The 25,703-nt window shown below is 67.0% G+C and overlaps 1 protein-coding gene and 1 long non-coding RNA gene across 2 annotated transcripts in view; one reads left to right on the top strand and one right to left on the bottom strand.

Annotated features, from left to right (window-relative positions):
* Positions 1-4,259: 4,259 nt before the first annotated feature.
* Positions 4,260-25,703, bottom strand: part of ULK1 (unc-51 like autophagy activating kinase 1) — a 22,018-nt gene continuing 574 nt past the window's right edge. Inside the window, exons 2-28 of the mRNA XM_024121021.3 lie at positions 25,386-25,478; positions 25,260-25,301; positions 17,450-17,482; positions 17,090-17,126; positions 16,223-16,396; positions 16,066-16,139; positions 15,702-15,803; positions 14,599-14,657; positions 14,423-14,505; positions 13,968-14,018; positions 13,523-13,611; positions 12,602-12,755; positions 11,888-11,948; positions 11,594-11,683; positions 10,809-10,934; positions 10,212-10,360; positions 10,001-10,087; positions 8,931-9,199; positions 8,072-8,265; positions 7,632-7,741; positions 7,400-7,543; positions 6,840-7,033; positions 6,566-6,738; positions 6,367-6,485; positions 5,797-5,954; positions 4,492-4,627; positions 4,260-4,399 (exon numbers count right to left, since the gene is read on the bottom strand). Of these exons, the coding sequence (XP_023976789.1) occupies positions 4,344-4,399; positions 4,492-4,627; positions 5,797-5,954; positions 6,367-6,485; positions 6,566-6,738; positions 6,840-7,033; positions 7,400-7,543; positions 7,632-7,741; positions 8,072-8,265; positions 8,931-9,199; positions 10,001-10,087; positions 10,212-10,360; positions 10,809-10,934; positions 11,594-11,683; positions 11,888-11,948; positions 12,602-12,755; positions 13,523-13,611; positions 13,968-14,018; positions 14,423-14,505; positions 14,599-14,657; positions 15,702-15,803; positions 16,066-16,139; positions 16,223-16,396; positions 17,090-17,126; positions 17,450-17,482; positions 25,260-25,301; positions 25,386-25,478 (3,057 nt within the window). The 3' untranslated portion in view covers positions 4,260-4,343. The remainder of the gene's footprint in view (positions 4,400-4,491; positions 4,628-5,796; positions 5,955-6,366; positions 6,486-6,565; positions 6,739-6,839; positions 7,034-7,399; positions 7,544-7,631; positions 7,742-8,071; positions 8,266-8,930; positions 9,200-10,000; positions 10,088-10,211; positions 10,361-10,808; positions 10,935-11,593; positions 11,684-11,887; positions 11,949-12,601; positions 12,756-13,522; positions 13,612-13,967; positions 14,019-14,422; positions 14,506-14,598; positions 14,658-15,701; positions 15,804-16,065; positions 16,140-16,222; positions 16,397-17,089; positions 17,127-17,449; positions 17,483-25,259; positions 25,302-25,385; positions 25,479-25,703) is intronic.
* Positions 25,466-25,703, top strand: part of LOC129391562 (uncharacterized) — a 6,306-nt gene continuing 6,068 nt past the window's right edge. Inside the window, exon 1 of the long non-coding RNA XR_008615882.1 lies at positions 25,466-25,550. This is a non-coding gene — a long non-coding RNA (uncharacterized lncRNA). The remainder of the gene's footprint in view (positions 25,551-25,703) is intronic.

Genomic DNA, 25,703 nt, shown 5'->3' on the forward strand with positions numbered 1-25,703 from the left:
CTACCTTCACCCAGAGAACCCCATCACACAGCACCTCCCATCACAGAGCACCCCTTACCATAGAGACTCCTTTGTCGGGGGACACTCCTTCCCCGCCCTCGGCCTCTGCAGCTCTGGAGGCCCGGGCCCGCGCCGGCACATGGAGGTGGACACGGGGCCCAGGCTGAGCCATCCGTGTGAGCGCACGACCTGGGCAACCGTGGCGGCTGGAACGAGAGCCGCCGAGGGAGGCAGTTGAGACTGGATGATGGGACTTCGGGTTGTGCCCCGGGAAGCGGTCCATCTCCCCCTGCCCGTGTGAACCAGGAAGCTCCCGGTGCTGGAACAGAAACCCAGGCCGGGTGAGGGCCACGTCGGGGGCAGGCCCAAGACCCCAGGCCGCGCCGCAGGCCGGCAGGTGGGGAGGATGGAAGCTTGGGGCCACGCTCCGAGGTCCTGTGTCAGGTGAGACAACGAAAGGAAAAGACCGCCGAGGGGCCTCCCTGCAAACTGGCCATGGTGGCACCGAGCCGGACCCAGCAGCCCCGATCCCACATCTCTGATCTACGGAGAACAAACTGAGGCCTGTGACGCTGGGACAGGTGCCCAGGGGGCAGCTGGAAGCGGGGCGGGCACCTGAGCCAGACCTCCTGGCCGAAGGCCCCCGTGAGCATGCCAGGAGCGTGCAGGGCAACGTGAGCTCTGCAGGAAGGGGGGAGCCGGTCCCTCCCGTGGGCCCGCTGCACCCCCGGCCCAGCCTGCCCTCCTGGGCCCTCCTTACTCTCAGGCTCCTACACAGGGATGTTTACAGCAGCTTTACCCATAAATACCAAGACTGGGAAGCAAGAGGATATCCTTCAGTAGGAAAATGGATAAACTCAGTACCCCCAGACAGGGGAGTATCATTCAGCATTGAAAAGAAATGAGCCATCAAGCCATGGCAAGACCCAGAAGAAGTCAAACTGAAAAGGCCATACACTGTGTGATTCCAGCATTCTGGAAGAGGCGAAACTATGGAGACGGTAAAGGGACAGAGGTTGAAGTCAGGGGAACGAACACAGAGCGCAGAGGATATTCAGGGCAGTGAAGCTGCGCTGCATGGCACTGAAATGGTACAAGTCGTCGTGCGCGCGTCCAGACCCGCAGCACGGGCACCAAGAGCGAGGCACGACGTAAACGTGGACTCGGGTGACGCTCGTGTGTCAGTGTAGGTTATCAGCTGTAACAGACGAATCCCACCCATGCCAGGTGTTAACAGGAGAAGTAAAGTGGGTGGCAGGGGAGAGGGAGTATTTGGGAACTCCCTGTACTTTCTGCACAATTTTTTGTAAACCTAAAACCGCTGTAAGAAATAAAGTCTATTAATTTGACAACAAAACGCCACGGTTGTCTTAATCCTCTTTTGGCATTTCTTTGTGTAACATACCGGGAGCCCCACAGAGCGGAAGGGGCTGCATCTCCGCCAGGCACGGCCCTTCCTGGCTGCAGAGCCGGGAGCACGCACGCCAGGAAGCCAGACTGGAGCAGCCCTGCTGGGACCTGGCCTTTTGAGGCCCCACCTTCCACTTCCTCTATCACTACCCCTCCGCGAACTTTCGTTTCACATCGCGGTTAGCCTTTTTGGTAACTTAATGAGATACTTTTAACCTATTAAAACAATATGTAGGGCTTCCCTGGTGGCGCAGTGGTTGAGAATCCGCCTGCCGATGCAGGGGACGCGGGTTCGAGCCCTGGTCCGGGAAGATCCCACGTGCCGCGGAGCAACTGGGCCTGTGCGCCACAACTACTGAGCCTGTGCTCTAGAGCCCGCGTGCCACAACTACTGAGCCTGCGTGCCTAGAGCCCGCGTTCCACAAGATAAGCCACCGGAATGAGAAGCCCGCGCACCGCAATGAAGAGTAGCCCCTGCCTGCCACAACTAGAGAAAGCCCGCGCGCAGCAACGAAGACCCGATGCAGCCAAAAAAATAAAAATAAATAAATAAAATAAGCTTAAAAACAGATAAACAGGGCTTCCCTGGTGGCGCAGTGGTTGAGAGTCCGCCCGCCGACGCAGGGGACGCGGGTTCGTGCCCCGGTCCGGGAGGATCCCGCGTGCCGCGGAGCGGCTGGGCCCGTGAGCCATGGCCGCCGAGCCTGCGCGTCCGGAGCCTGTGCTCCGCGACGGGAGAGGCCACAACGGTGAGAGGCCCGCATACCACAAAAAACAAAACAACAAAAACAAAAAAAAATAAAAACATAAATAAAAAACAACACGTAGTCTAAAAAATGGAAACCTTACCACTCAACAACAAAAACCGAAACCATCCGATTCAAAAACGGGCAAAGGACTTGAATGGACATTTCTCCAAACATGATCTAGAAATTGCTGACAAACACACGGAAAGATACTTGAGGTCACTAACCATCAGGGCGCAAAACCACAGCCTCTCACACCCACCCAGAGGTGGAGCGGGGGACCCTCCTGAGCCGTGGGTGGGGACGGAAATGACGCGGCTGCTGTCAAGGTCTGGCAGCCGGTGAACCCCTGGAGGACTGAGCTCCCAGCCTTGGCCCGAACCTGACCCCCAAACTCCAGCTGCTGCTGCAGGACATGGGGGGGCCGGGCGTGTAGTCCGAGAAAGGAGGTGACGGGAGAAGGGTAGGCCGTGACAAACCATCGGTAACAGCAGCCCAACAACTCGAGAGGTTTATTTCTTAAATTGATGTTACACAACTTAACGCAAGGGGTGGAGGGGGGGCGGGGGCGGGTGACACAAACGTCTTGTAAGGTAGACCAAGGGTGGAGAGCTGTGCTGTGGAGGACAGGCTGGGCGGGCAGCGCGCACCCTGCACCCTGGAGGCCGCCCGCCGACAGAGCCCGAGGGGCCCCTCCCGCGGCGCCGGCCCCCTAGAGGCCCTGGTTCCAGCAACCATGAAGCAATAAATACGGACATTTTCTGCGCAGGAGGAGAAGCTCAAGTCACCGGTGAGGAGACAGAAACGAGTCCCAGGGCTGCTCTTCTTCTTCTGGGTCCAAGCACAGGGGCAAGATTTCAAGTATCGCAAGAGAGAAACACGTGGGGTCTTCGCCTGGGCCTGCGGTGAGACCTCCGCGCCGGGGGTACTGGACTGGGGCGGCTCCGTCTGCATCCTTGAGGACACATTCGAGAGGGGCTAGGCAGAGCTGGGCAGGCCAGAAAAGGGACCGCCCCCCACCCCGAGCCTGGAAGGTGGCCTCCCCGCCTACCCCCCATGGCAGCCAGGACCTGGTGAGGGGACAGAGGGCTTGACATCAAAACCTACTGTGAGAGCTGGACAGGGAGGTTTACGCACAAAAACGGTCCTCAGCTGCCCGCCGTCTTCAGGCAGGGAGCGAGGGCAGGGGTAGGGCCGCCCTACAGGCAGGAGGGCGGACGGCCACGCGCAGACCACACGCACCCAGCGCCACCGGCCCCCCGGGTCTCGGCATCGCTGCCGAGGCTGCCCCGATCCTGCCCCCGTCCCTTCAGAACAAAACGTCAACTCATACGAGTTTTCTTCTTTTAAAAAAAAAGAAAAAGAGCTGCAGAAGATAAGACACATCTTAGGAGTAAAGTGTGAAAGACGGCAACAACGTCTGTGCTGGGTTTTGGAAGCTCGGTGCTTCGTACTGTCCGTCCCTAAAAGAACATTTAAATAAGACGGCTGTGTCGCCCCGAGAGCAACCCGGGCGGCAGGCACAGCACACGCGCTCGCGGAGCTGTCTGCACACGGATATGTGATTACGGGCGTGTACACGCGCCTGGTGGTGCAACAGCCGGGACCGAGTGGCAGCCCCGGGTCCAGTCCGCCTGCATAAAGTGCTGGGTGACTCACAAAGCTGGGTGGTGGTCTCAGGAAAGGGAGAGGAGGGAGCCAGGAGGACACACACCTTTTGCTGGGTGGATCCGCTGGGCAGGCCTGGCGGCTTTGGCTTGAGCGGGCATCGCGGCCTCAGGGCCTCCACTTGTCCTCAGAGAGGCAGCCCTGGGGTCTGGGCGGGGTCAGGGGTGCCCACACATCCCCACCTGCCATGGAGGCAGCCGGGAGAGAAGTTCTCATTGCCGGCCGGGCAGGGAGTTCTGCCCGTCAGCCAGGCCAGGGGACTGGCCTACGTTGAGGTTCTGTGCGGGGCCCTCCAGCGCCCCGAAGTCCACGGCCGCGGAGCCCAGGAGACAGAGACGCGGCTTGAGGCCTGGCTCCGGACGCTGGGTGGGGAGCCACGGTCCCTTCCCCAGCCTCGGCGAGCGGTGTCACGGCCGCGGGCTTGTCCCTTCGAGCCCGGCCAGCACGCTGCTCCGCACCCCACGGATCGGCAGCGAAGGGCCAAGCCCCTGGGGCGCCGTGGGCCGGGCCTCCAGGAGGTCAGGCACACATGCCGGTCAGCAGGGCCGAGAGTCTCCGCTCGATGCACAGCTTGCCTGCAGGGAGGGAGGGGGGGGCGGGCGCCACGGTGAGCGGGCACCGGCTGCCCCCTCCCGCCCCCGCACCCAGGGGCCCAGCAGGCACTGACACTTGGCGATGTTCTCCACGTCTGTCTGGTCCGAGAGGATCTGCTGCAGCCCCTCCATGAGCAGCAGGGCCTTGTGGTAGCGCTGGACACAGTCCTCCCGGCGGTGGAACATCTCGTCCAGGGCGGCCGACTGCACCTGCCGGGTGAGGGCGGAGGCTGGGCCCAGCTGCCCTCCACAGAGACGGGGGACCCAGGGCCGGCGGCCGCACGAGCCACGCACGGTGCAGCGCGCTGCGGGCGCCGCCGGGTCACGCGCAGTCTCGACAGAGGCTTGCTCGCCGCAGGCCGCCGGGGTTACGGGGCAGGCGGCCGGCCACCCGCACCGGGCAGAGCGCTCCCTCAGTCCCGGTCAGGTCAGTGACGGTCCCCCTGGGTGGGGGGGGGGGGCTCGGGAACGAGGAGGCCGGCTGTTCCCGAACGTCTGTTCGGGCTGCGTTTTTACTGCACGAGTGAATTTTCTCAGAAACAGGCACGGCCTTAGGAGCAGCGCTTTTGGGGCACAAGGACGCCAAAGCAACAGACGCAGAGCACTGAGCAGGACCCCCCCCAAGCCCCTCCCGCCTTCACGCCGAAGCTCCCAGCTGGGCTGCCTGCGTCGGTTCCCTCTAGACAGGAAGGAACCAACTCACCTGCTAAGAGCCTTGAAAACCAGGTTCCCCATTTTCCAGGTAAGGAACCTGAGTTTCAGGGAGGCACACGCCTGGGCCGTGGAGCCTCACAGTGAGGCGCAAGCCCAGGGGAGCTCCCGGCTCCCCATCGGGGACGAGGAGGCCGGCTGTTCCCGAACGTCTGTTCGGGCTGCGTTTTTACTGCACGAGTGAATTTTCTCAGAAACAGGCACGGCCTTAGGAGCAGCGCTTTTGGGGCACAAGGACGCCAAAGCAACAGACGCAGAGCACTGAGCAGGACCCCCCCCAAGCCCCTCCCGCCTTCACGCCGAAGCTCCCAGCTGGGCTGCCTGCGTCGGTTCCCTCTAGACAGGAAGGAACCAACTCACCTGCTAAGAGCCTTGAAAACCAGGTTCCCCATTTTCCAGGTAAGGAACCTGAGTTTCAGGGAGGCACACGCCTGGGCCGTGGAGCCTCACAGTGAGGCGCAAGCCCAGGGGAGCTCCCGGCTCCCCACCAGGGCTGGAGGGGCCCGGGTGACATCTGCTGGCTGAGGGGACAGTGCAGCGTAACTTCCCACCCCAGGAGTGATGCCCCCTGAAGTCCGGCGGAGCTGTGGCCGTCAACCCGCCCTGCCCACTCCTCAGCCCGCTCTCCCCGCCCTGCCCCACGTGGCCACCCCTCCCCGCCGTCGTACCGTCTGCACCGCGTGGCTGAAGATGAGCTTCTCGGCGGTGACGCTCTGGATGCGGTCCAGGAGCCGCTGCTTGTCCAGGAAGAAGCGCTGCAGCCGCAGGCTCAGGCCTTGGCAGGACACCACGCTCGTCTTGTACAGCTCGTTCAGCTTCCGCACCACTGTGGGAGGCGCCCCGGCAGCTCAGGCCGGCCCCCAGGAAGGGAACCCACGCGACCAGGGGGCAAAAGCCCCTCACTCCGTCCCCGGGGCACTGTCCGACCCCACCTCCTAGGTGCTCTGCTCCAGTAACTCACGCTGTGCCTTCCCGCCCCCCAGACCCATGCGGGCCCTGCCACAGGGCCTTTGCACCTGCCCCCCCCAACACTATCCCTCCCCGGGCTGGGCCTGCACCAGGTAACCTCCTCAGGAAGGCCTCCCTCGTCACCTCTTCCTCGCTGACCTTCTCCCGGAGATAGTTATTCCTCCCTCCCCGACTCCCCTAACATGAGTTCAGGGTCTCCTGCCCCGAAAGCTGCCACCGCCGCTGCCGCCGCCGCCGCCGCCGCCGCCGCCGGCCGAGGCTGCCCTCACCCTGCTTCACGGTAGATGACAGGCAGAGCTTGCCGGCCCGGATCTGGTCGATGGCGGTCTGCAGGCCCGAGGAGAGGAGCTCGGCCGCCTTCAGGTAGAGCACCAGCTGCTCTGCGAAGCTGGACGGCGGCAAGGACACGTCAGGGGCGGGGCCCGCACCCCCGCTGCCTCCCCGCGGGGCCCCGCTGGGCACACCCACCCCCACTCGCGGCTCAGCAGGCTGATCTGGTCGGCCACCACGCTCTCCTGCAGCTGGTACTCGGGCCCCCCGGCCGCCTCGCTGGCGCTGCCCTTCAGGGCCGCGATCTCCAGGACGTGCTGGACGAAGACGAGCGTGAAGCGCAGGCTGTGCAGGATCTCCGTGTGCTCTTGCTGGGGAGACGGGGCGACTGAGGGACGCGCCTCGGCGTCCCGCGACCAGCCCTGCCCGGACGCCACGCGGGGCCCGGCGCCCGCCCCCGCCCAGCCCTCACCTCCATGAGGGTCTCCTCGGGGAGGTCGGGGGCCTCGAAGGTCACGGCCCCCTCCAGGTTGGCGGCAACGGGGTCGGCAAAGCTGCAGCAGTGGCCGGGGGCGGGTACCTCGAGGGGGGCCTCGCCGTAGGCCCCGGGCGTCAGGTGACGGGCGGAGGGGGAGCCCGCCGAGCTGAGGGGGCTGGAGGAGCCCACTGTGGGGAGAGGGCCGGCCGCCCCTCCCCATCAGTCCTCTGCCGCTCTGCGACACAGAGCCCCGTCCCCACCCGCTCCACTCCTCCCCCTCTGCGAGCAGGCGCCACAGCGCAGGCCTCAGCCCTCCCGGGCCCCCGCCCACTGCAGGGGCACCCCGGAGTCCAGAGGCCGGGGCTGCAGGGGCCTGTCCCCCCGAGACGGCCCTGAGCCCGGACCCCGAGCCTCCAAGGAGGACCCTCCCAGGGCCTCGGCGTGAGGGCAGTGCCCGGCTCAGCTCCTGACTGCAGCCAGGGCCCCTCCCGCTTCCTGCCGGACGGCGCGGGCCGCTGAGCCGCTGCAGCCGCGAGGCCGGTGACGGCCCTCACCTGAGAACACGGTGGCACGGGGGCCCTGGGGCGGCGTGGTCCCGCTGGGGGGCGAGCCCACCGTGAACACCACGGGGGAAGGGCTGCTGGCGCCCCCGGCGCGGGCTCCCGGGGGCAGGTTCCCTCCGAAGCCAGCAGACGGCGCTGGGAGAGCAAGAGGAGGGGCTCAGGGTCTTCCCGCCGCAGGGGCCCCTGCTCCCCACAGCGCTCCCCGGCGGCCGCCCCCGCGCACCGGTCTCCATGGGCTTCTCCTGCAGGCTGTCTACGCTGCCTGAGTCAGGGGCCTGCGTCCCAAAGGCGGCCTTAAGGAGCAGATCCGTGAGGCGGCCGGCGCTGAGGGACCTGCAGGGTGAAGGGTGGTGAACACGTGCCGTGCGCCGCCCAGGGGATCCAGAGACCCAGGCACCAGGCCACCCGCTGCCCAGGGCCGGCCCCCGGCCCCCCCAGGCAGGGTCCGGGGGCCCCGCAGCCTGGTCAGCGTGCCCAGCCTGGCCCGACTGTGCTGGCCACCCGGTCCTCCCACCCTCCCCGGGCAGTTACTGTCACCCATCGGACAGACGCACAAACTGAGGCTCAGAAGGGGTTGAAGAGGGAGTGAGGTGCATGCAGACAGCAGGCAGGGCTGGGTCTCTCCTCCCCGAGGCCACGTCGGGGGAGTCCCCACCCACTCACCTGCCAAAGGGGCCCTTGGCGTCCTCGGTGGGCCGCAGGCCAGGGCCCAGCTGCTGCCCCTGGAAGGGCCCCGCCTCGGAGAGGTCGGGCAGCGTCCGGTTCCGAGGCGGCGTCATCACCACGCCCTGCCGGGCCAGGAGAGTCAGCAAGTTCTGGGAGCTGGGGGTCTTGGTGAAGTCGAACGTGGGCACGGCCTAGGAGGGGCAGGTGAAGTGCTGAGAACGACCCGCCACGGTGACGTTAACATCTCAACGGGGTCAGCGGCGCTGGCCTGAGTCTGCAGGGCCCCACGCCGCAAAACCCCAAACTTCCACGACCCAGGTCTTCACAGCGAAGGTGTGAAGGCTGACTCCACCCTGTGCTGGAGGACAGTGATACACGCAGAAGCACGCGTGCGGCACAGGCCACGCACGTGTGCACCTATGCCCTCAGAGACACCGCGAGATAGCTGCGGGTTCTGGCCCCATTTCACAGACAGGAAGACTGAGGCAAGGGATGAACTAAGTCACGTGCCAATGGTGGCAGCCCGGGTTCTCTGGGGCTCTGGATGCTGGGCCAGGGTCGGGACGCTTCCGGTCAAGGGCCAGAGAGCAGATGTTTTGGCTTTGGGAGCCAGTCTTCGTCACGGGGATGTGGCCACACCACACGTGAACGGGGAGACACGGATCCAGCCACCAGCCAGCGCAAGAGGTCTCAGCACAGAGGGCAGGCGCAGCTGTGCTGGAGCACACCAGCCCTGCCTCTGGCTTCCGGGGCCCCTCAGGTCCCGGGGGAATCCCACCAGGCAGAAAGCCCGGCGGCCCGAGCACATACAAAGCCACTCCCCACCCACCCCCCTGGAGGGCCGCGGCCCCGTTACCTTGGTGGGGGAGCCCAGAATAGGGGGCAGGGGGTTCCGCTGCAGGAAGTCGGGCAGCTTGGGCGAGCCGCGCAGGGGCCGGCAGGACTGCAGCCCGTGGGAGGGCTGCGGGGGGCTGGCTTGCGGGTGGCCGAACGCCACCCCCAGCGGGTCCGTGGGGGGCTTGGGCAGCTTGGGACGGACCACACGCAGGTCGGACAGGTTCGGGGCACTGTGTAGGCGGCAGCCCAGCCCGGTGCTGTGGGGAGAGTGCTCAGGTGCCGAGGAGCCTAGGGCGGGACAGGGCGGGACAGGGCGGGCCCAATCACAGCCGTCCCAGGACTGCCTGGCCCCGCCCACACGACCAACCAGGACAGTGTACGGAGACCCCCATGCCCGCGCAGGATTCCCTCAGCTTGGGCGAGCTGCGCAGGGGCCGGCAGGACTGCAGCCCGTGGGAGGGCTGCGGGGGGCTGGCTTGCGGGTGGCCGAACGCCACCCCCAGCGGGTCCGTGGGGGGCTTGGGCAGCTTGGGACGGACCACACGCAGGTCGGACAGGTTCGGGGCACTGTGTAGGCGGCAGCCCAGCCCGGTGCTGTGGGGAGAGTGCTCAGGTGCCGAGGAGCCTAGGGCGGGACAGGGCGGGACAGGGCGGGCCCAATCACAGCCGTCCCAGGACTGCCTGGCCCCGCCCACACGACCAACCAGGACAGTGTACGGAGACCCCCATGCCCGCGCAGGATTCCCTCTACCCTCTTGGCCACCTGTGCCGCACTGCACCTACGCTCTACTGCGCACCGGAGGAAATAGGCACAGAGGAGCTGAGACACCTGCACGAGGTCACACAGCATGGCGGGGTCGGGGTGGGATCTGAGCCCCAGAGTGGGCCTCCCTGAGCTGAAGCCTTAAGCTTGTTAAAACAGTCTCACAGAGTTTCCTGCCTTCTTTTAACGCATGAGAAATGACGGTTGTGAACCAGGAAAAGGGCCACTATCCCAAGCAGCGACAGGCCAGTCCAGGGAGGTCAGCCCAGCTCCTCCGCCCCTCCCCAGCTCCACCTGCACACCCACTGGGCCGGAGCTGCACCTACCTGGACGAGGGGACCTGCCACCGCGCATCTCGGCCGCTTGCGGGGAGGGCGCCCCGCTCCAGCCCGGCCGCTCGGGGATGGTTCCGACTTGGGGGCAAGAGGGGTTGCCAAGGTCAATGTGGGACAGAGAGTGAGCCCCTCCCCCGCCCCCCGCGTGGGGACTCCCGCTCCCAGCTCCGAGGCTGGGTCCACCAGCGACGTGCAGGCTCACCCTGGGGAGACGGCGTGTAGGGCCGGCCCCCGCCCAGGGAGAGCTTCCTGGACAGGGCGGCTCCGTGCTCAGCGTGAGACGGGGGTGACAGGCTGGCCCGTGCAAAGCCCAGCGGGCTGGTGCTGCCTGACCTGCGGATGGCAGAGGACCTGCGGACGCAAGCAGGCACAGGGTGTGAGGCCCCCAGCCACGCCCGGCCGGGGCCACCAGCATGCCACGTGCCTGTCCCCCTCCGTTCAAACAACGGGCCTCGCGAGCAGCCGCAACCCGGTGGGAGCCGCCAGTCCCCGCCAGGGCAGCCCCCGACCCACAGGGGCTTCTGTGAATGAAAAAAAAGGCGCCCTCTCCTCTTCCGAAACTTACAAACATCGACGTCGGTTTTGTGGACACGAGACACTTCACTGACATCTACCAGAAAGCAGTCACGGTACAGCTTGAGTGCCAGCATGTCCACAGAGCGGTGGCGCTGACAGTCATGCAGCGTGCGGGCTGCACAGCCGCGCGTGTGAGCCGGCCCTGCGCCATCCGAGCGGGCTGCGCGGGGCTCTCCTTACAGTCCCCTAGGACGTGCCTGGCCGCCGGGCCCCATGCACTCACCGTGCCGCCTGGTACCGGGTGGGTGACTGCAGGTTCCGCTCGAGGCGCTGGTAGTTGTGCACCTGAGTGGGGACTGGGATGGGGACGGAGGCCCCGCGCCTGCTGCTGGAGAACGCCCCGGCCCGGCTGCGTGCGGAGAGGTGGGGTCACTGCGGACGGGGCGCCAGGCCGGACCCCAGGCCCTAACATGCTGGGGCAGAGGCCGCTCGGGCCTCCCGCTTCCTCATCTCTGCGCACGGCCAGCGCTGCTTCCCTGGCACCCCACGCCCCCCACTCTCTGCCCCCAGGTGGCTCCTGGTTGGGACCAGCCAGCGGGGGGCGCAGAGGACAGCGAGGCTGGGCCAGCTCCTGCTGGCCCCGCCCCACAAGCTCGGGGACGGGGGGGGGGGGGGGGGGGGGGGCGACGACACCGCGGCGGCGCCGGTAACCACCCCTGGGCCCCAAGCCCTCCCTGCAGCCCTCCCACCACAACCCCTGCCTTCCGCTGGACCACCCACAGGGGCCTGGCACCCTGCCGGGCCTGAATGAAGGCAGGGCCTCTGCACGTGGGGGGAGCGACGACACCGCGGCGGCGCCGGTAACCACCCCTGGGCCCCAAGCCCTCCCTGCAGCCCTCCCACCACAACCCCTGCCTTCCGCTGGACCACCCACAGGGGCCTGGCACCCTGCCGGGCCTGAATGAAGGCAGGGCCTCTGCACGTGACCGCTTCCTGCAGGATCCCACTGGGGCTGGGGCGCCGCGCCCGCTTACCCTGAGGGGCTGCTTACCCTGAGGGGCTGCTTACCCTGAGGGGCTGAGGCAGCTGCTGCAGGGCGGGGAAGGAGATGGGGTCCGGCCGCGGCTCTCCAGGCCAGCAGAGGCCGCCAGCGAGCTCCTGGCGGGGACAGGGCGGACGGGCAGGGCCTCACACTCAGGCCAAACGAGCGCAGACCCTGGCCCCTCCTCGGGACTCCGTCCTGCACTGGGCACGGCAGACTCGGCCCTTCCCAAACTGTCTGACCCAGGCAGGTCAGGGGACAGCCCGAGAGCAGGCGTCGCCCTCCCCGCAGAGCCGGCGGGGCTCGGGCTGGGGGCTTACCCGCTGCACATCAGGCTGTCCGGTGGCGGCTTGGCACCGACCGCCTCGGCCACCAGGTCACCTGTGGACGGGACACGGGCGAGGCTGGGCCCAGGCACCTCTTCCTGGGTGGGCCCGGCCACGGCGAGCCCAGCACTCTCCCGTCCCCGCTTCTGTCGCTCGCGCTGACCCCCCCCTTGGCCTGTCTGGCCCTCACGGCACTCGAAGGAGACCCTGGTGCCGTCCCCACACACCAGCCTTCAGCGAGCCCCGGGCCGGGGGCCCACACCTCCCAGTCTGGGCCTCGCCCCTCCTCCAGGGCCGCTGGGTGCCCACCCTCCCCTGCCCTCCTCGCGCTGCCGTCGGCTGGGCACGGGCCTCCCCTCCCCTGCGGAGCCAAGCCGACAGGCTCAGGGTGGCCCGCTCCCACGCAGCCCCGCCCCGGGAGTCTCAGGGCGGCCAAGGCCGTGAGAGAAGTGCCAGCATCCGGGGTCGGAGGGGAACTGAGGACCCGAGAACAGAGCTCTGCGGGGGTGGGTGGGGGGCTGCAGCTCAGCAAACACAGCGAGGGCAGCAGCTCCCCGCTCGGAGCAGGCGCCCTGGACGCTCCGCGGTGGGCAGGACTCAGCTCTGACTCTTTGGCCAGGCTGCTCTGGGGCAGAAGCTTCCAGAAGCCCCTTCTTAGGGGTGCCGCCTGGCACGTCTGCAGCGACCCCCTGCCTGGTGGCCCCTGACCTGGAAACTGGGCTGGAACCATGACGAAGTCGTCGGTGTCACAGGACGAGTCCTTGCTGCTGCCGCCCGAGTCCCGGGAGCCCTGCAGGAAGCCGGCGGCCTCGGCCGGGGAGGTCAGGGTCTTCTGGAGCTGCTGCTGCATCTCCCCCAGGGACTGGGGGTCAGAGGGGAGGCCGCTGAGACCCGGCCCCAGGGCCGGGGTGAAGGGGGCCGTGGGACGAGGCAGAGGCTCTGCACGTTCTCCCCCAGGCCACTCCTTCTCCGGCGACCTCCCCACAGGAGCGGTCACCTCACGGGGGCCCCTGCTGCCCAGCACGAGGACCCGCTTGGCCCCCATAGGCTCCAGAGACCCCGTGTCAGGCGACCCCCCCCCCCACCCCCGCCGTGGCCCTGCACTGCGCTCAGGAGGTGGGGCGTCTGGAAGGTCCGCCTCTGGGCGTGAGAGAGCCGTGCTCTCCGCCACCAGCCTGGCCCTGGCCCCCGCCTGGCAGGACGGACGGACGGCCCGAGGGAGGGTCAAGCCCCAGTGCCCCCACCCCCGAGCACAAGCTCGGCAGACCTCACCCCAGCCCTGTGCCGGGGACGCGGGCTCCGGGGCGGGTGGGCTCCCAGGACACGGGGCCCCCGCCCGTGGCCACCCACGCGCCCGTGCACACGCAGGCGCGGAGCTGACACGGTGCTGAAGAGACCGACGGGACACAGGGACCCTGAAACAGGCCTCCACCCGCTTCTAACTCCGCCACATTCACAAGCAGAACGTGTCTGAGTCTGGTGTGATGGGACCAGACGACACAGCAGAAACAAAGGCGCGAGCTGGGGTGGGGCAGGAGCCCGACGAGGTTCCCGCGGACCCCTGCACACCCCGGAGCCGAGGCGAGAGGAGCCCGCAGCCCGCAGCCCGCCGCCCCGCGCGTGACTCACCGGTGGGGAGGCCAGGTGCGAGGTGGAGCTACTGCTGGAGCTGCTGCCGGACCCCGAGCTTGGGTACGAGGGCACGGGCACGGGCGGGGCTGGCAGAGGGCGCGGGTCAGCACCCGTCAGCATGGGATGCTCCCCCTCCGGCCCTGCGCGCTCCCACCCTGCCTGTGTCAGCCCCACGCCGAGCACACCTGCCGGCCCGGGACGCCCCCCGCCCCGGAGGAACCCGGGGACCGGGAGGGGCCCTGTGCGAGGGCCCGCCCTCACCTCTCCAATCCTGACGCGCCACGTCAGCTGAGCTCGAGCCCACCCCCTGGCCCCGGGGGCCCCGGGGACTACAGGCTGGAGGGGGGCTGAGGAGCTGGTAGCCCCCAACCCCCCGGGGCGGGGCTGGCAGCCCACAGGGAGAAGGGGGGCACGGGAGTGCCGAGGCCCTCAGGGGACTCACACTTCTTCACAGCGGCGCTGGCGTCGAGGAAGGGGTGATGGAAAAACTCATCTGCAGGAGGAGGGATGGGCCCGGGCTCAGGAGGGTCCGACGCCAGGGCTGCCGGGGCTCCCAGGGCCGAGGCCAGGCCCCACCGCCCCCTGGGGCCCGAGCTCCAGCTGGCTCTGGGCCCTGTCTCCGCCGCCTCACGCCAGGAACGGAGGGAGGCAGAGCCCCAGCTGGCGGCTCCTGGACACATCTGGCGCCCCCAGTGCGGCCCAGGCCCGGATCACCCACCCTGCCCACGGTTTCCCCAGCAGCGCTGCCCATTGCAAAACCGGGGATTTTTACCATCTCCGCTGCTGGGAAAGGAGCTGCGGGCCCCGGGAAACCCACTCACTGCCGCCACAGGGCCCCTGGGAGCGGGGTGTGCAGGACGTGGGGGGCGAGGCGGCGGCCAGCCGGGCAGGGCTCACCGAAGTCCATGCGGTCTGTGTGGTTGCGCTGCAGCAGAGCCAGGAGCAGCTGTCTCAGCGGGGCCGAGGTCTCCCGGGGGATGCTGGGGGCACAGGGCACGACGTTGACAGGGCAGCCTGGCCGGGGCAGGGGGGGCGGGGGGGGGCGCTGGGTGTCTGCAGGGAGGGGCACTCACGGCGGGACCAGCGTCTTGTTCTTCTCATAGAAGAGGCGGAGGTCCTGAGGGCTGCTGGCCTGGAAGTGGGGGCCAGGGGGCCAGGTGTGAGCACGCCCGCTGCTCTCGGCCACTAGCCGCTCAGAGCCTCTGTCTCCCGAGAGGCCCCTGGTCCAGCACTGCCAGCCTGTCTGTCCAAACACCGAGCGCCCTCGCATACTTCCAAGGAAGGGGCCCCCTCCCCCGAGCCAGGCTGTGGAACCACGGGGACCACACGGGGGGGCCGGGGGGCCCAGAGCAAGGATGCTGGCTGGGCCCCCTTCCCACCTGCTGCGGGTGCATCCCGGGTACCTGGTGTGACCAGTCGTGTGCTTCTTGAAATTAAAAAGAGGCCCGTGCACCCCACCCCAGCAAAGGGCCCCAGAACAAGCTCGGCCCCCGAGCGGGCCCCGCCCACACGCCTGTCCATGTGTCACTCGCTCAGCACTGCTGTGTGCCAGGCACTGTTCAAGGCATGGGGGGCACAGCCAAGAGCGAGACGGCCCCTGCCTTCCCAAGGCCAACACGCCAGCGGGGGACAGCCCTCCGCTAATCACTTGCTCACGTGCAGGAAACGGCAGGCAGGGAGGTGCGGGGAGCGGGGACGGGGGCAGCCTAGGGCACCGGGCAGGCAGAGGGCGCTTTGGGGCAAGCTGGCGACGGTGGAGAGCTGCCGGGTCGGTCCACGAGGCCACTACGGGACCCGCGAGGGCCTGCGGCACGGGCTCAGAGCCCTGGACGCTTTGGGGTCCAGCACACGGCAGGCCACTGCCTTGCAGATGCAGGGTGTACCCCAGAGCCTGGGGTCCTGCTACCAACTCGGGGGTCACGCCAGCCCTGGAACGGGCAGGAGGGAGGCCACGAAACTTGGTTCAGACGTACACGTGGACGGACACAGGCGCGCCCCGGAGCCAGTGGGGACTCCGGCCTCGGCCCTGAGCAGGGCAAGGCCCTGAAGCGACTGCACCGTGGGGAGCTGGGCGGCCACATCCCTCCAGTGAGGGGAGGCTGCGGGACCGCGGCGGCCGGCGACGGCCGGGCGGCAGAGCGGAGCGCGCCCACACCCTCTGCCCGGGGGGCCTCACCTGGAAGGGCGCCTTCCCCGTCAGGCACTGGAACACGATGGTACCGATGCTCCAGAGATCCGCCTTCCCGTCGTAGTGCTGGGACATGATGACCTCCGGGGCCTGCGGGGGTCGGCGCGGTCGGCGCGGCGGCGAGAAGGGGCGCTGAGCGTGCGCCGAGCCAAGCCTGGCCCCAGCCGGGCGCCAGCCAACCGTGACAGACGCCGGCCGAGTGCCACGGAGGTGGCGGGAAACGGTACAGCCGTGCCGGTTGCCACCCAGTGAGGCCACAGGATGGGGCCCTGCTCTGGACACGGGAGGGAACCCCACCGCGGACGCCCCTTCCAACGGGACGGGGCAGCAGGGGCTGGGGTGGCCCACCTACCATGTACATGGGGGAGCCGCAGAGCGTGGCCGCCATCGTGTTGCTCTGCAGGTACCGGGCAAAGCCGAAGTCGGCTGCAGGCGAGGGGAGGCGTGAGAGGGGTGGCCGCGGCCCCCGGGCCTCCGCCGGTCTCCCCGGGCCCCGGACGCCGCCTCACCGATCTTGACCCGGATGTTGCCGGGGGTGGCGCGGCGCCCGCCAGGGTTGGAGAGCAGGAGGTTCTGGGGCTTCAGGTCCCGGTGGATGATGCCCTTGCTGTGCAGGAGCCGCATGGCGCCCGCAATCTGCTGCAGGAAGAGCCGGATGGTGTCCTCGCTCAGCGTCCGCATGGCTGAGGGGAGACGGGCTCCGTGGGGCGCAGCTCGCCCGGGCGCCCCGAGCCAGGGGCCTCCCGCCCCGGACGGCTCCCACGCCCCTGCCTGCCGTCTCCAGGCCCGTCGGCCACGCCGTCTGACTCTGAGCTGCCCCGGTGTCCCCTCCCCGCCTGCGAGCCCCGCACTGCTGCCCAGCACACCCCGCCCCTTCTCAGGTGAGGACCGCTTCTCAGCAGCTACCTCTACCCCCTGCTCGCAGCACGCACCACGGCCAGCGGCTGTGCGATGAGCCCCAGGCCCGGCCTCAACGGGGGTCCCCCACCTGCGCCAGGGCCGTGCGGAGGCCCGCCCCCTGTGGAGAGCCGGCCCCCGCTGGGGCCCAGGACAGGCCTGGCTCCCGCGGAGCGGCCGACCGGCGACCGAGACCCTGCCGGGCGCCACATCCGCAGCGGGCCGCGTGGGGCCCTGCTCAAGAGTGACCCTTGCAGACCGAGTCGGCCCTGTGAGGCCATCCCTCGTGGTTCTGACACAGCATGTGTCCCCAACGGCGCTCCACTCCCCCTTCCATCTTTCCCAGCAGGCGCCAGGGGGATGGGAGGATCCGCCGTCACCATCAGGCCCAGGAAAGCTCGTTCACGCCAGGCCTCCTCTCAGAATGGGCCAGGGTGAGCCTCGGCGGGCAGCCCGTCCCGCCGCAGGCGTCCACTCACTGTGCAGGTAGTCGGCCAGATCGCCGCCGTTACAGTACTGCAAGAGACCGGCCACGCGCCTTGGTCAGCGGCCAGGGCAGGCCCTCCAGCCCCGCCCAGGTCTCCCACCACCCCAGCCCTGGACGCCCGCTCCCCGGGCACCTGGTGCCCTGTCTCCAGCCGGGGGCAGACGTCCCCCACGATCCGTGCTTGAGGAGGTCAGTGGGGGTGCTCGCCGCCCCTCCAGCACCTGCTGTGGCCACTTGGTGAGGTGACCCTAAGCCCACGGACATGGAAACAACTCTAACCCAAGGTGACAAGGGGCCTGAGAGCTGAGAGGGCCCAGCCTCCCCGTCCTCACAGCTGGCCTCCAGGACTCACCTCCATGACCAGGTAGACGGAATTGGCCATTTCCTGCAGGACACAGAAGAGGCAGTGAGAGGTGGAGGGGAGCACGCCCTGTCCCCCAGTCTGGCAGCCGTCTGGGAAGCCTGGCTTGGCCCCAGTGTGACCCGGGCACCCGGCACCTGCAGCTGCCCTCAACACACCGCCTGGGCGCAGGCAGGAGAGGCCAGTGAGCGTGCACGCTGGCTGGCCTGGCAGCCCTGGGGGCTGTCATGCCAGGGCTTAGCCAGTCGGTTAGTGGCCAGGAGATGAGGATGTCTGAGAGCCAAGTGGGCTTGAGTGACAGGAGAAGCAGCCAATCAGACCACTCTATTTGTCAAGTCTGGGGAAGGGGCTGAGGACCCAGGAGAGGTGTCAGGGGTGGAGCAAGGACCCCACCTCCCAGGGGGAGCCCTCGGCAACCCAGGTCTCCATCAAGGTCAGGGTCAGCCCTGGCCCTGAGGTTTTGACAGGGCTCAGCTTGCTCTTCTATGAGTGGTGAGTCCTGGCCAAGGGGAAGCACTTAGTGGGGGACCCAGGCCCCCAAGAAGGGACACAGCGAGAGTGTGAGGGTCTTGACTCTCAGGCTACGGAAACTGCTCCTGGCTCCGGAATCAAAGATGCCAACAGCATTATAGGTTGGCCCCACCAGCCCACTGCCGGCCAGCTTCCGGCTCAGCCCTTGGCCACCCATGGCCTCGGGGTGCCACCAGCATCCACAGCTCGGTCCACGGCAGCAAGACTGAGAAGCCCATCGCTCAGGCCAGTGCACAGACACCTCCCCACGCCCACGGGCCCGGCGTCCGTCCAGCAGGGTCCCCTGAGATCCCCAGGTCACGGATGAGCAAACTGAGAGGCCAGTGAAGCCAGGTCAACCAGGCAGGCGGGGTCCCATCCTCTCTGCTCCCCTGCAGACAGCGCCCTCCCCTCTTCCCCGGCGGGGCTTCCCTAACTGAGGGGCCCTGCCAGCCAGGAGCAAGTGCCCAAGCCCCTTCAGCACCAGTACATTGCTGGGCCTTGGGGACCAGGAACAGCCCCTCCCCGCCGCCCGCAGAATGCACCGAGTCCCCATTCGCCACCAGCACGCTGCTCACGGGCAGCTCCAGCTTCCACCTCCCGCAGGGCAAGGGGGCAAGCGCGTGAGCTGGCCCGGAGCTCTCAAGGCACGGGGGCGCCCCGAGGAAGCCTGGGTGGGAGGAGAGAGGCGGCTGCAGGAGGGACATTTCTCAGCGCCTTTGCGGGAGGGCACCCGAGGCCCAGACAGACTTGATCCCCAGCAGCGGGCCACCGCCTTCCACCCCTGCTCAGGTCCCAGGGAAGCGCCCGCCACCCCGACCTGGCAGGACAGAGGACCCCTGATCAGTCACCCTACCCCCAGGAGGTTGGGCCTGGGCTCAGACGCACACCAGTAGAACACAAAGCCACTGGGTGACACCCTAGGTGTAAATGTCAGCCCCCTGAAACAAGAGAAGACCCCCACGGGACTGCCCTGCTGGCGCACTGGTTGAGAATCCACCTGCCGATGCAGGGGACACGGGTTCAAGCCCCGGTCCGGGAAGATCCCACATGCCGCGGAGCAACTGAGCCCATGCGCCACAACTACTGAGCCTGCGCTCTAGAGCACGCGAGCCACAACCGCTGAGCCCACGCACCACAGCTACTGAAGCCCACGCGCCTAGAGCCCGTGCTCCGCAACAAGAGAAGCCACCGCAGCGAGAAGCCCGTGTGCAGCAATGAAGACCCAACGCAGCCAAAAATAAGTAAATAAAATAGATACATTTGTATTCGAAACAAAAGAGAAGCCCCCATGCCTCCAGAGCTCCCCCAACAGAGGGGCTGTGGGTCCAGGACGGGGACGCCCCGGGGAGCAGGGCTGAGAGGTGGACACTGAGAGCTCCCGGGGCTGGCTGGGCCGCGTGCCCCACCCTGCTTCCCCAGGCCCTCACTCAGCCGCGAGTCCGCGTCCGGCAGGGATGCAGAAGCCTCCCCAAGTGCCCAGCCGGGTCCCTCTGGGAGGGGGCGGGCTCCGTCCACCAAAGCAGGCCCTCCCTCCCCCCCCGCCCCCCCGCCCAGGAGAGAGGTGGGAGCTGCCTCAGCCCAGCACGCAGGCCCCGCCCTCCCAGGGCAGCTGCGGGGAGAGATAACGCAGGGAGAAAGTCCCTGGTCCGACCCCGGCGGGGTGGCCCAGGCCAATGGGGACAGAGGGCACCAGGAGGAGGGAGATCCCTGCGGAGGGAGGCTCTGAGAGCCAGGTGCAGAGTCGGGCAGAGGGGCCCGAGATGAGGACCCAGAAGTAACCAGGAGACAGAAACAGCCACTCCCCATGACACCCAGGCCACCTGTTCCCTCACAGGCTGTCACCCTGCCCACGGCCACCTCTGGGGCGCGCTGAACAGGCTCCCGAATTCACCCGCCAGGGAGCAGCCTTGTCTTGAGCGGCCCAGAGGGGCAGGGCAGGGCTCGGGCCCAGGCACCTCCGCCTCTTGCCGTCCTCCCGACAGGCCCTGCTCCCCAGGAAAGCCTCCGATCGCCCACCGAGCCGGGACGGGCGGGGACCGGATGACAAGGACAGAGACAGACGCAGTACCCATGCCCCCCGAGGGTCCCCGGGGGGTCACCAGGGCTGGCAGAACCGTGGCCGCATGGGACGAGGGGCCTGCCAGCTGGGAGGTGCGTCCCCCGTACCGCCTGCTCCCCGAGTCCCGCGCACCCTGGACCCCACGACCTCCTGCCCCAGAAGGGAGGCGCCTGTGCCTCAGTGACAGCACACCGCCCTTCGTGCCCAGGAACCCATGGGACCCCCGCACCCACTCCAGCTGGGGGCGCTTCCAAACAGCAGGTCAGACGCCCTCCCTCCCGAGGGGCCACCCCACGGGGCCCGCCGCCCGCCGCCTCGGGGCTCCTAGCCCTCCCTGCTCCCTGACACCCCGGCCCCCCGAGACCTCCCTGAAGCCTTCCTGGTGCCCCCCAGGCCTCAGCGAGCCCTCAGCGAGCAAAGACCAGGGGCTCTGGGGCCAGGCCCCTCTCCTCCCCCGACCTCTGCCCCCTCACCGCGTGGCTCACCCAGCAGAGCCCGAGGGTGCCGCCCACAGGCCCTACTGTGCACGGAGCCCGGAGGGTCAGGGCCTGCGGGGGACAGCACAGCAGGGCTGGGCCGGGGGAGTCGTGCCCCCGGCTCCTCACCACGTGGGATTCGGGCCCGCGGAGGCCCGGCCTCGGGGTCCCCCGCCGCCCTGGCTTCAGAAGGCCCCTTCCCCGCCCGCGGCACCAGCTTGTTAGGCGCTAACCCCATGGGCTGGCACGAGCCTCGGCCACGCCTGCAGCGCCCCCAGGGCGGCGGTCTCCAGGGCGGCTGCGTGCCCAGGCCCCCGAGGAAGCCGGCTCTCCAGGCTCCCGGCGGGGGGTGGGGGGCGGGGGTCAGCGCGGCCTCGGTGGTACAGCTGGTCGCCCCTGGCAGCCTGCTGCCCACCCAAGACCCGGAAAGGTCGCGCCTCGGCCTTCCTCCTCGTGAGCTAAGTTTGGTCTCCACGAGCTCCCCCAGGCGGGGGGGGGCCAGTGGACTGCAGACAGCAGGCCGCCTCCTCAGGGGTCGGTCCAGACTCGGCCGAGACACCCGAAAGGACCAGGGCTGCTTCCTGGGGCTGCAGCGACCGCCGAGCCAGAGGGCTCCCCTCTTGCGGGAGGCGACGAGGGAGCTTCTGGCCGCGCTCTTCTCCCCAGGAGCCCGTCACGTGCTTAACGCAAACCCACCAACACGGCCGAGGCGCCGGCCTACACGGAGCACACCGGGGTCCCCCCATCCTGCCGGGCACCCCGGCGCAACCTGAGCACCGGGCAGGTCCCATCGACGTCCCAGCCGACTTAAGGGGAGGAAGCGGGCCCAGCGAGGTCCTGTGATTCTGCCTGTCATACAGCCGGCGCGGGAGGGGCAGGGCCGGGCACCAGAGTCCTGGCCACTCCACCGTACGCGTGGCCCCCAAGGAAGGGGGCGGTGAACCCTGCCCTGCACACCTCGAGAGGACAGGCGAAGCCCTGGAGGCCGGGAGAGCGGCGCCCTCTCCGTCTCTCAGAGGCGCGCCCACAGGCCCTGGGGACCGGGCTGGCCCGGGTGTCAGGGCCAGGTGTCCCAAGCAGCCTGGCACGGGCGCCCAGGCACGCAGGAGGCCGCCCTGCCTCCACAGGGTGCTAAGGTGCTTTGCTTAAGAGGATCCCAGCTCCCAGGCTCGGCCGAGCCCACTCTGTCCGGTGATCCTGGGCTGGGCCTGGTGGGCAGGTGGGGGGCGGGCACTGACCTAGTTAACTCCTTGGAGTGGGCCGTCTTGGCTCCAGAAGGGGGCAAAAGCCACAGCCAGGGCTGGAGCACAGCCGCCCATGGGAGCCGCAGCACTCCCCACCCCCAGGCTGGGCTCTCCTGGACAGCGCCCAGACGGGAAGGGATGCCCAGCCCCACCCTGAGGAGGAAGCCCACCCTTCCTCAGGGAGTCTCCTTCAGCTTCCATTGTGTGCCTGTGGCTCCCGGCGGGGGCGGGGAGCCGGGGGGAGGCCAGCTGCCCTCTCCAGCCCCCTTCTTCCCACACACCGGGCCTGCCCCTGACTCGGGAGAAGCAGGGGACACTTCCAGAATGGAAAACACAGAATCGACACGTCCCTGCCCGGGACCCACCGAGCCCGCCTGGGTCACGGTGCCCACCACCGAGAGCCAGAGATCTGGAAAAAGCAAGGCCAAGGGTTGGCACTGCCCTGAATGACCCCACAGCAAGGCAGACCTCTCCCCTTGACTGAGGTGTCCACCCACCCAAAGTCACTAGGGGTGGCTCTGTCAGCCAGGCCGGGAAGTGAGTCACCCAGCTGTGGGAACCAGCTGGATGGCGTGCTGGTCTCAGGAAGGCCCTCGTCCCAGGGCGCACGCTGGGCAGGGCTGTCCCCTGACCCCCGTGATGGCCACTCTCCCCAGAAAGAGCACACCCAGCCACGGCCCAGCAGGCGAGGACAAGACCCAGAGCCAGCCGTCTGCCCCTCAAGGAAAGGAAAGGCCAGGGGCTCCTGCTGCCTGCCCACATGTCTGCGGGCCACAGAGCAGAGCACCACCCCAGAGGCCCCCCCACACACCCACAGCAGCCTGACGACAGTCACTACTCCGTATGGCCACGAAACAAAACCACCTCAACAGACAAGAAGCAACCTGAGGAAGAATATTTGTAACCTATCACGGAAGGGCTTTCCTTAATATATAAAGAGTTCCCACCAACCAATATTTATATAGCATTTACTAACTAACAAGTACAGATCTAAACACTGAACATACATAGATTCAAGCTGTCATCACAGCCAGCCTACGACATAGATATACTGTTATCATCTCCCATTTGCTGGGTAACAGAGGCACCAGGAGGCTGAGTAACCTGCCCAAGGTCACACAGGTAAGTAAATGGGCGAGTTGGGATCAGAAAGGCAGTAGGGCGCGGGGCCCATGCCGTTAACCACAGTGCCGTCCAACCTCGGTAATCGCAAGACCCACAGGAGCACATCCCTGGGTAGGAGGCATTCCTGGTGTTCACGTGCACACAGAGAGATGCTGAGCCCGCCCCCAAAAGTGAAAAACAGAACCAGAAAAGATGTCGTTTTCCACCTCTCAGGCAGGCCAAGATGAAAGTCTGATAACCGACCTCCTGGCAAGGATGTGGGGAGACAGGCCCTCCTGCCAGCAGCGCTGCTGTGTCCACGGTCCATCCTCTATGGACCACAATCTGGCAACTGTTTCAAACTAAAATACGCATCCTCTTATTTCTAGGAATCCACCCTGTAGACACACAGTCATGGCAAAGGTGAACCCAGGAGAGTCACCACCACACTGCTGACATGTCAGAATCCCAGAATAACCCCACGTCCCACCAGTGGGGGACTGGTGAGGTCAACTGTGGAATATAGGGCCACGGAACACCACACAGCTGCAAAGAACACCACAGCCACGGTCGTGGCAACGCCAGCGCACACAGTGCTTACTAGGACCAGTTTCAACCAAACAACTCCAGACTCTCTGTTTTACAGAGAAAGACATGGACGCACAGACAGATTAAGACACTTGTTCCAGGACACACAGCTCGTTTAAGTGGCAGAGCCAGGACTGGAACTAGGTCACCTAGCTTCAGAGTCTGGATTCTGAACCTTGCAGAAAGAATGGGGGATAATTTTCTTGAGAGGAGAGGGGTGTCACTTCTCACATATGGATTGAGTTAATGTGGAGTGACACAGACCTTCTCAAAGACACACACTTAAGTGAAAAATGCCACAGTAGAACTGTGGATGGTGTGGCAGCAAAGAGGTACGTGAGGATGTGTCACTGTCCCCAGAGAGATCCTCTGGGGGAGATGGGGCTCATTGGGACAGGAATGGTAGAGTCACCTTTTTCCACGTCCCTTTTGTACTGTTTCTTCATTTTTTTTTTTTTTAAGCCAAATCATTAACTGTTTTTAAAAGCCATGATTTCCTGGGTCCCACGTGTGTCTCAGACAAGTGTCTAAGGACTCGGGGAGTCACCGCACACCCCGAAGGCTGAGAGCACAGAGCCCCGGGGCGGGGGGGGGACGCACTGCAAGGGAGAGGCTAGCTGGCCTCTAAGCACTTCCTCTGCACAAGGGAAGCCACAGCACTGCCAGCCCTGGAGGAAGTGGCACTGCCCACAACCAGGTGTGTGGCCCAGCCAGGATGGAAGGAGGGCATACAGAGGCGGGGGCAGGGGACAGGGAAGGGTGGGAGAGGAGGAGGGGGAAGGGGGCTGCCCTGTTGGCCCCAGAACACAGCTTCCAGGTACTCTCTGCCGCTGTCACATTGGACCTGGGGCCTCCCCAAGTCACCTCATGTCATGCCACAGCCCCCAAGGCCGCAGCCCAGCTCTGAAGGGGGAGGGAGAGGACAGGGAAGGAGGGAGGAGGCCACCAAAACACAGACAGCCAGGCTGGGAACTTCCCCTCAGCCAGGGGCTGGTCCCGTGGCCTCAGTAAACAGGTTTCAAAACCATTAGTCAGCACTTTGGCCCTCAGATCTGCTGCCTCAGGTTCCTGGTCCCCAAACCGGGTCTCCAGGGTCCCAGACCTGGGCCGAAGCTGGGCCCCCCCACCGCCGCCAGGCCTGGGAGCCCGGGGTCACTGGGGGAAACAGGCCGCAGTCTTCTGGGCCAGCTAGGCCTGAGATGGCCTCATCAGCCGGGCACCCGCCTCCCTCCTGCCCGGGTGGCTGGCCCCAACTGCCAGCAAGAAGGAATCTCCCTTAGCCCCGCCCCTCCCCCAGTCTGACACAGGGAGACAGTGGCCAATGCCGGCCCGCTGGGGTAATGTCAACAAACAATCCGCTGGCCCAGACAGGTGGTCCAGGCCGGCAGGGCTGCCCTGAGCCTGCGCTGGGGACAGGACTCACCGTCGCGGCCACTGGGCCAGACACCCCCGAGGGCCACGCTGTAGCCAGACCTCCCTCGTTGTAGCAGCGCTGGCGCCCGTGGCACTCAGGTGGCCGGGGAAGGTGGGAGCTCTCCCAACATGCCCAGAGGAAACCCAGGCCCAAGAACTGGGCTGAGGGTGGGGTCTCCAAGGTCCCAGCAGGCCTCCGACGCCCATCCACACGGGGGGGTGCCCAGCTCCTTCCCCCAGTACGAGATGCTATCCTAGAACCGTCCACTCCTGGCCAGGGTCTCCAGCACTTGGCTGCACTGGGACTTAAGTCACCGGGGCCTGAGGCTGTACTGTGGCCAGTGGGGGCGGGGGCGGAGGGGAGCACACCCCCTCCCCACCAAGACGGCGGCCCGCAGCCTTACCTGGAAGTCATACAAAGCCACGATGTTTTCGTGTTTCAGTTCCTAGGACAGAAGCCCCAGTTTCCCGTGAGTGAAGCGGACTCAGCCGTCACCCCCTCCCCTCCTGCTTCTGAGGCCACGGCTCACCTTGAGGATCTTGATTTCCTTCCCCAGGAGAGTCTGGGACTTGGCGAGGTTCTTCTTGTTAATGCACTTGACAGCGACCTCCAGGTCGTGTTTCTGAAAACCAAGCGCGGGTGTCCCTCAGGGGCAGGGAACCCGGGAACCCCCTGAAGGCCTTGCCCAAGCCAGGTAAGCGCCCAGCAGGTCCCTGGAGATGAGGGGGTCAGGAGTGCATGTGAGGGGGACGTGGGGTCCCGGGGCTGTGGGGTGAGACGAGGGGCGCCCGGCTGTGTTCATGTGGGGTCCCCGGCAGGATGAGGGGGCCTCTGGGGTGTGGAGGTG

Source organism: Physeter macrocephalus, chromosome 19 (genome assembly GCF_002837175.3).
Source record: "Physeter macrocephalus isolate SW-GA chromosome 19, ASM283717v5, whole genome shotgun sequence".
Classification (NCBI taxonomy): domain Eukaryota; kingdom Metazoa; phylum Chordata; class Mammalia; order Artiodactyla; family Physeteridae; genus Physeter; species Physeter macrocephalus.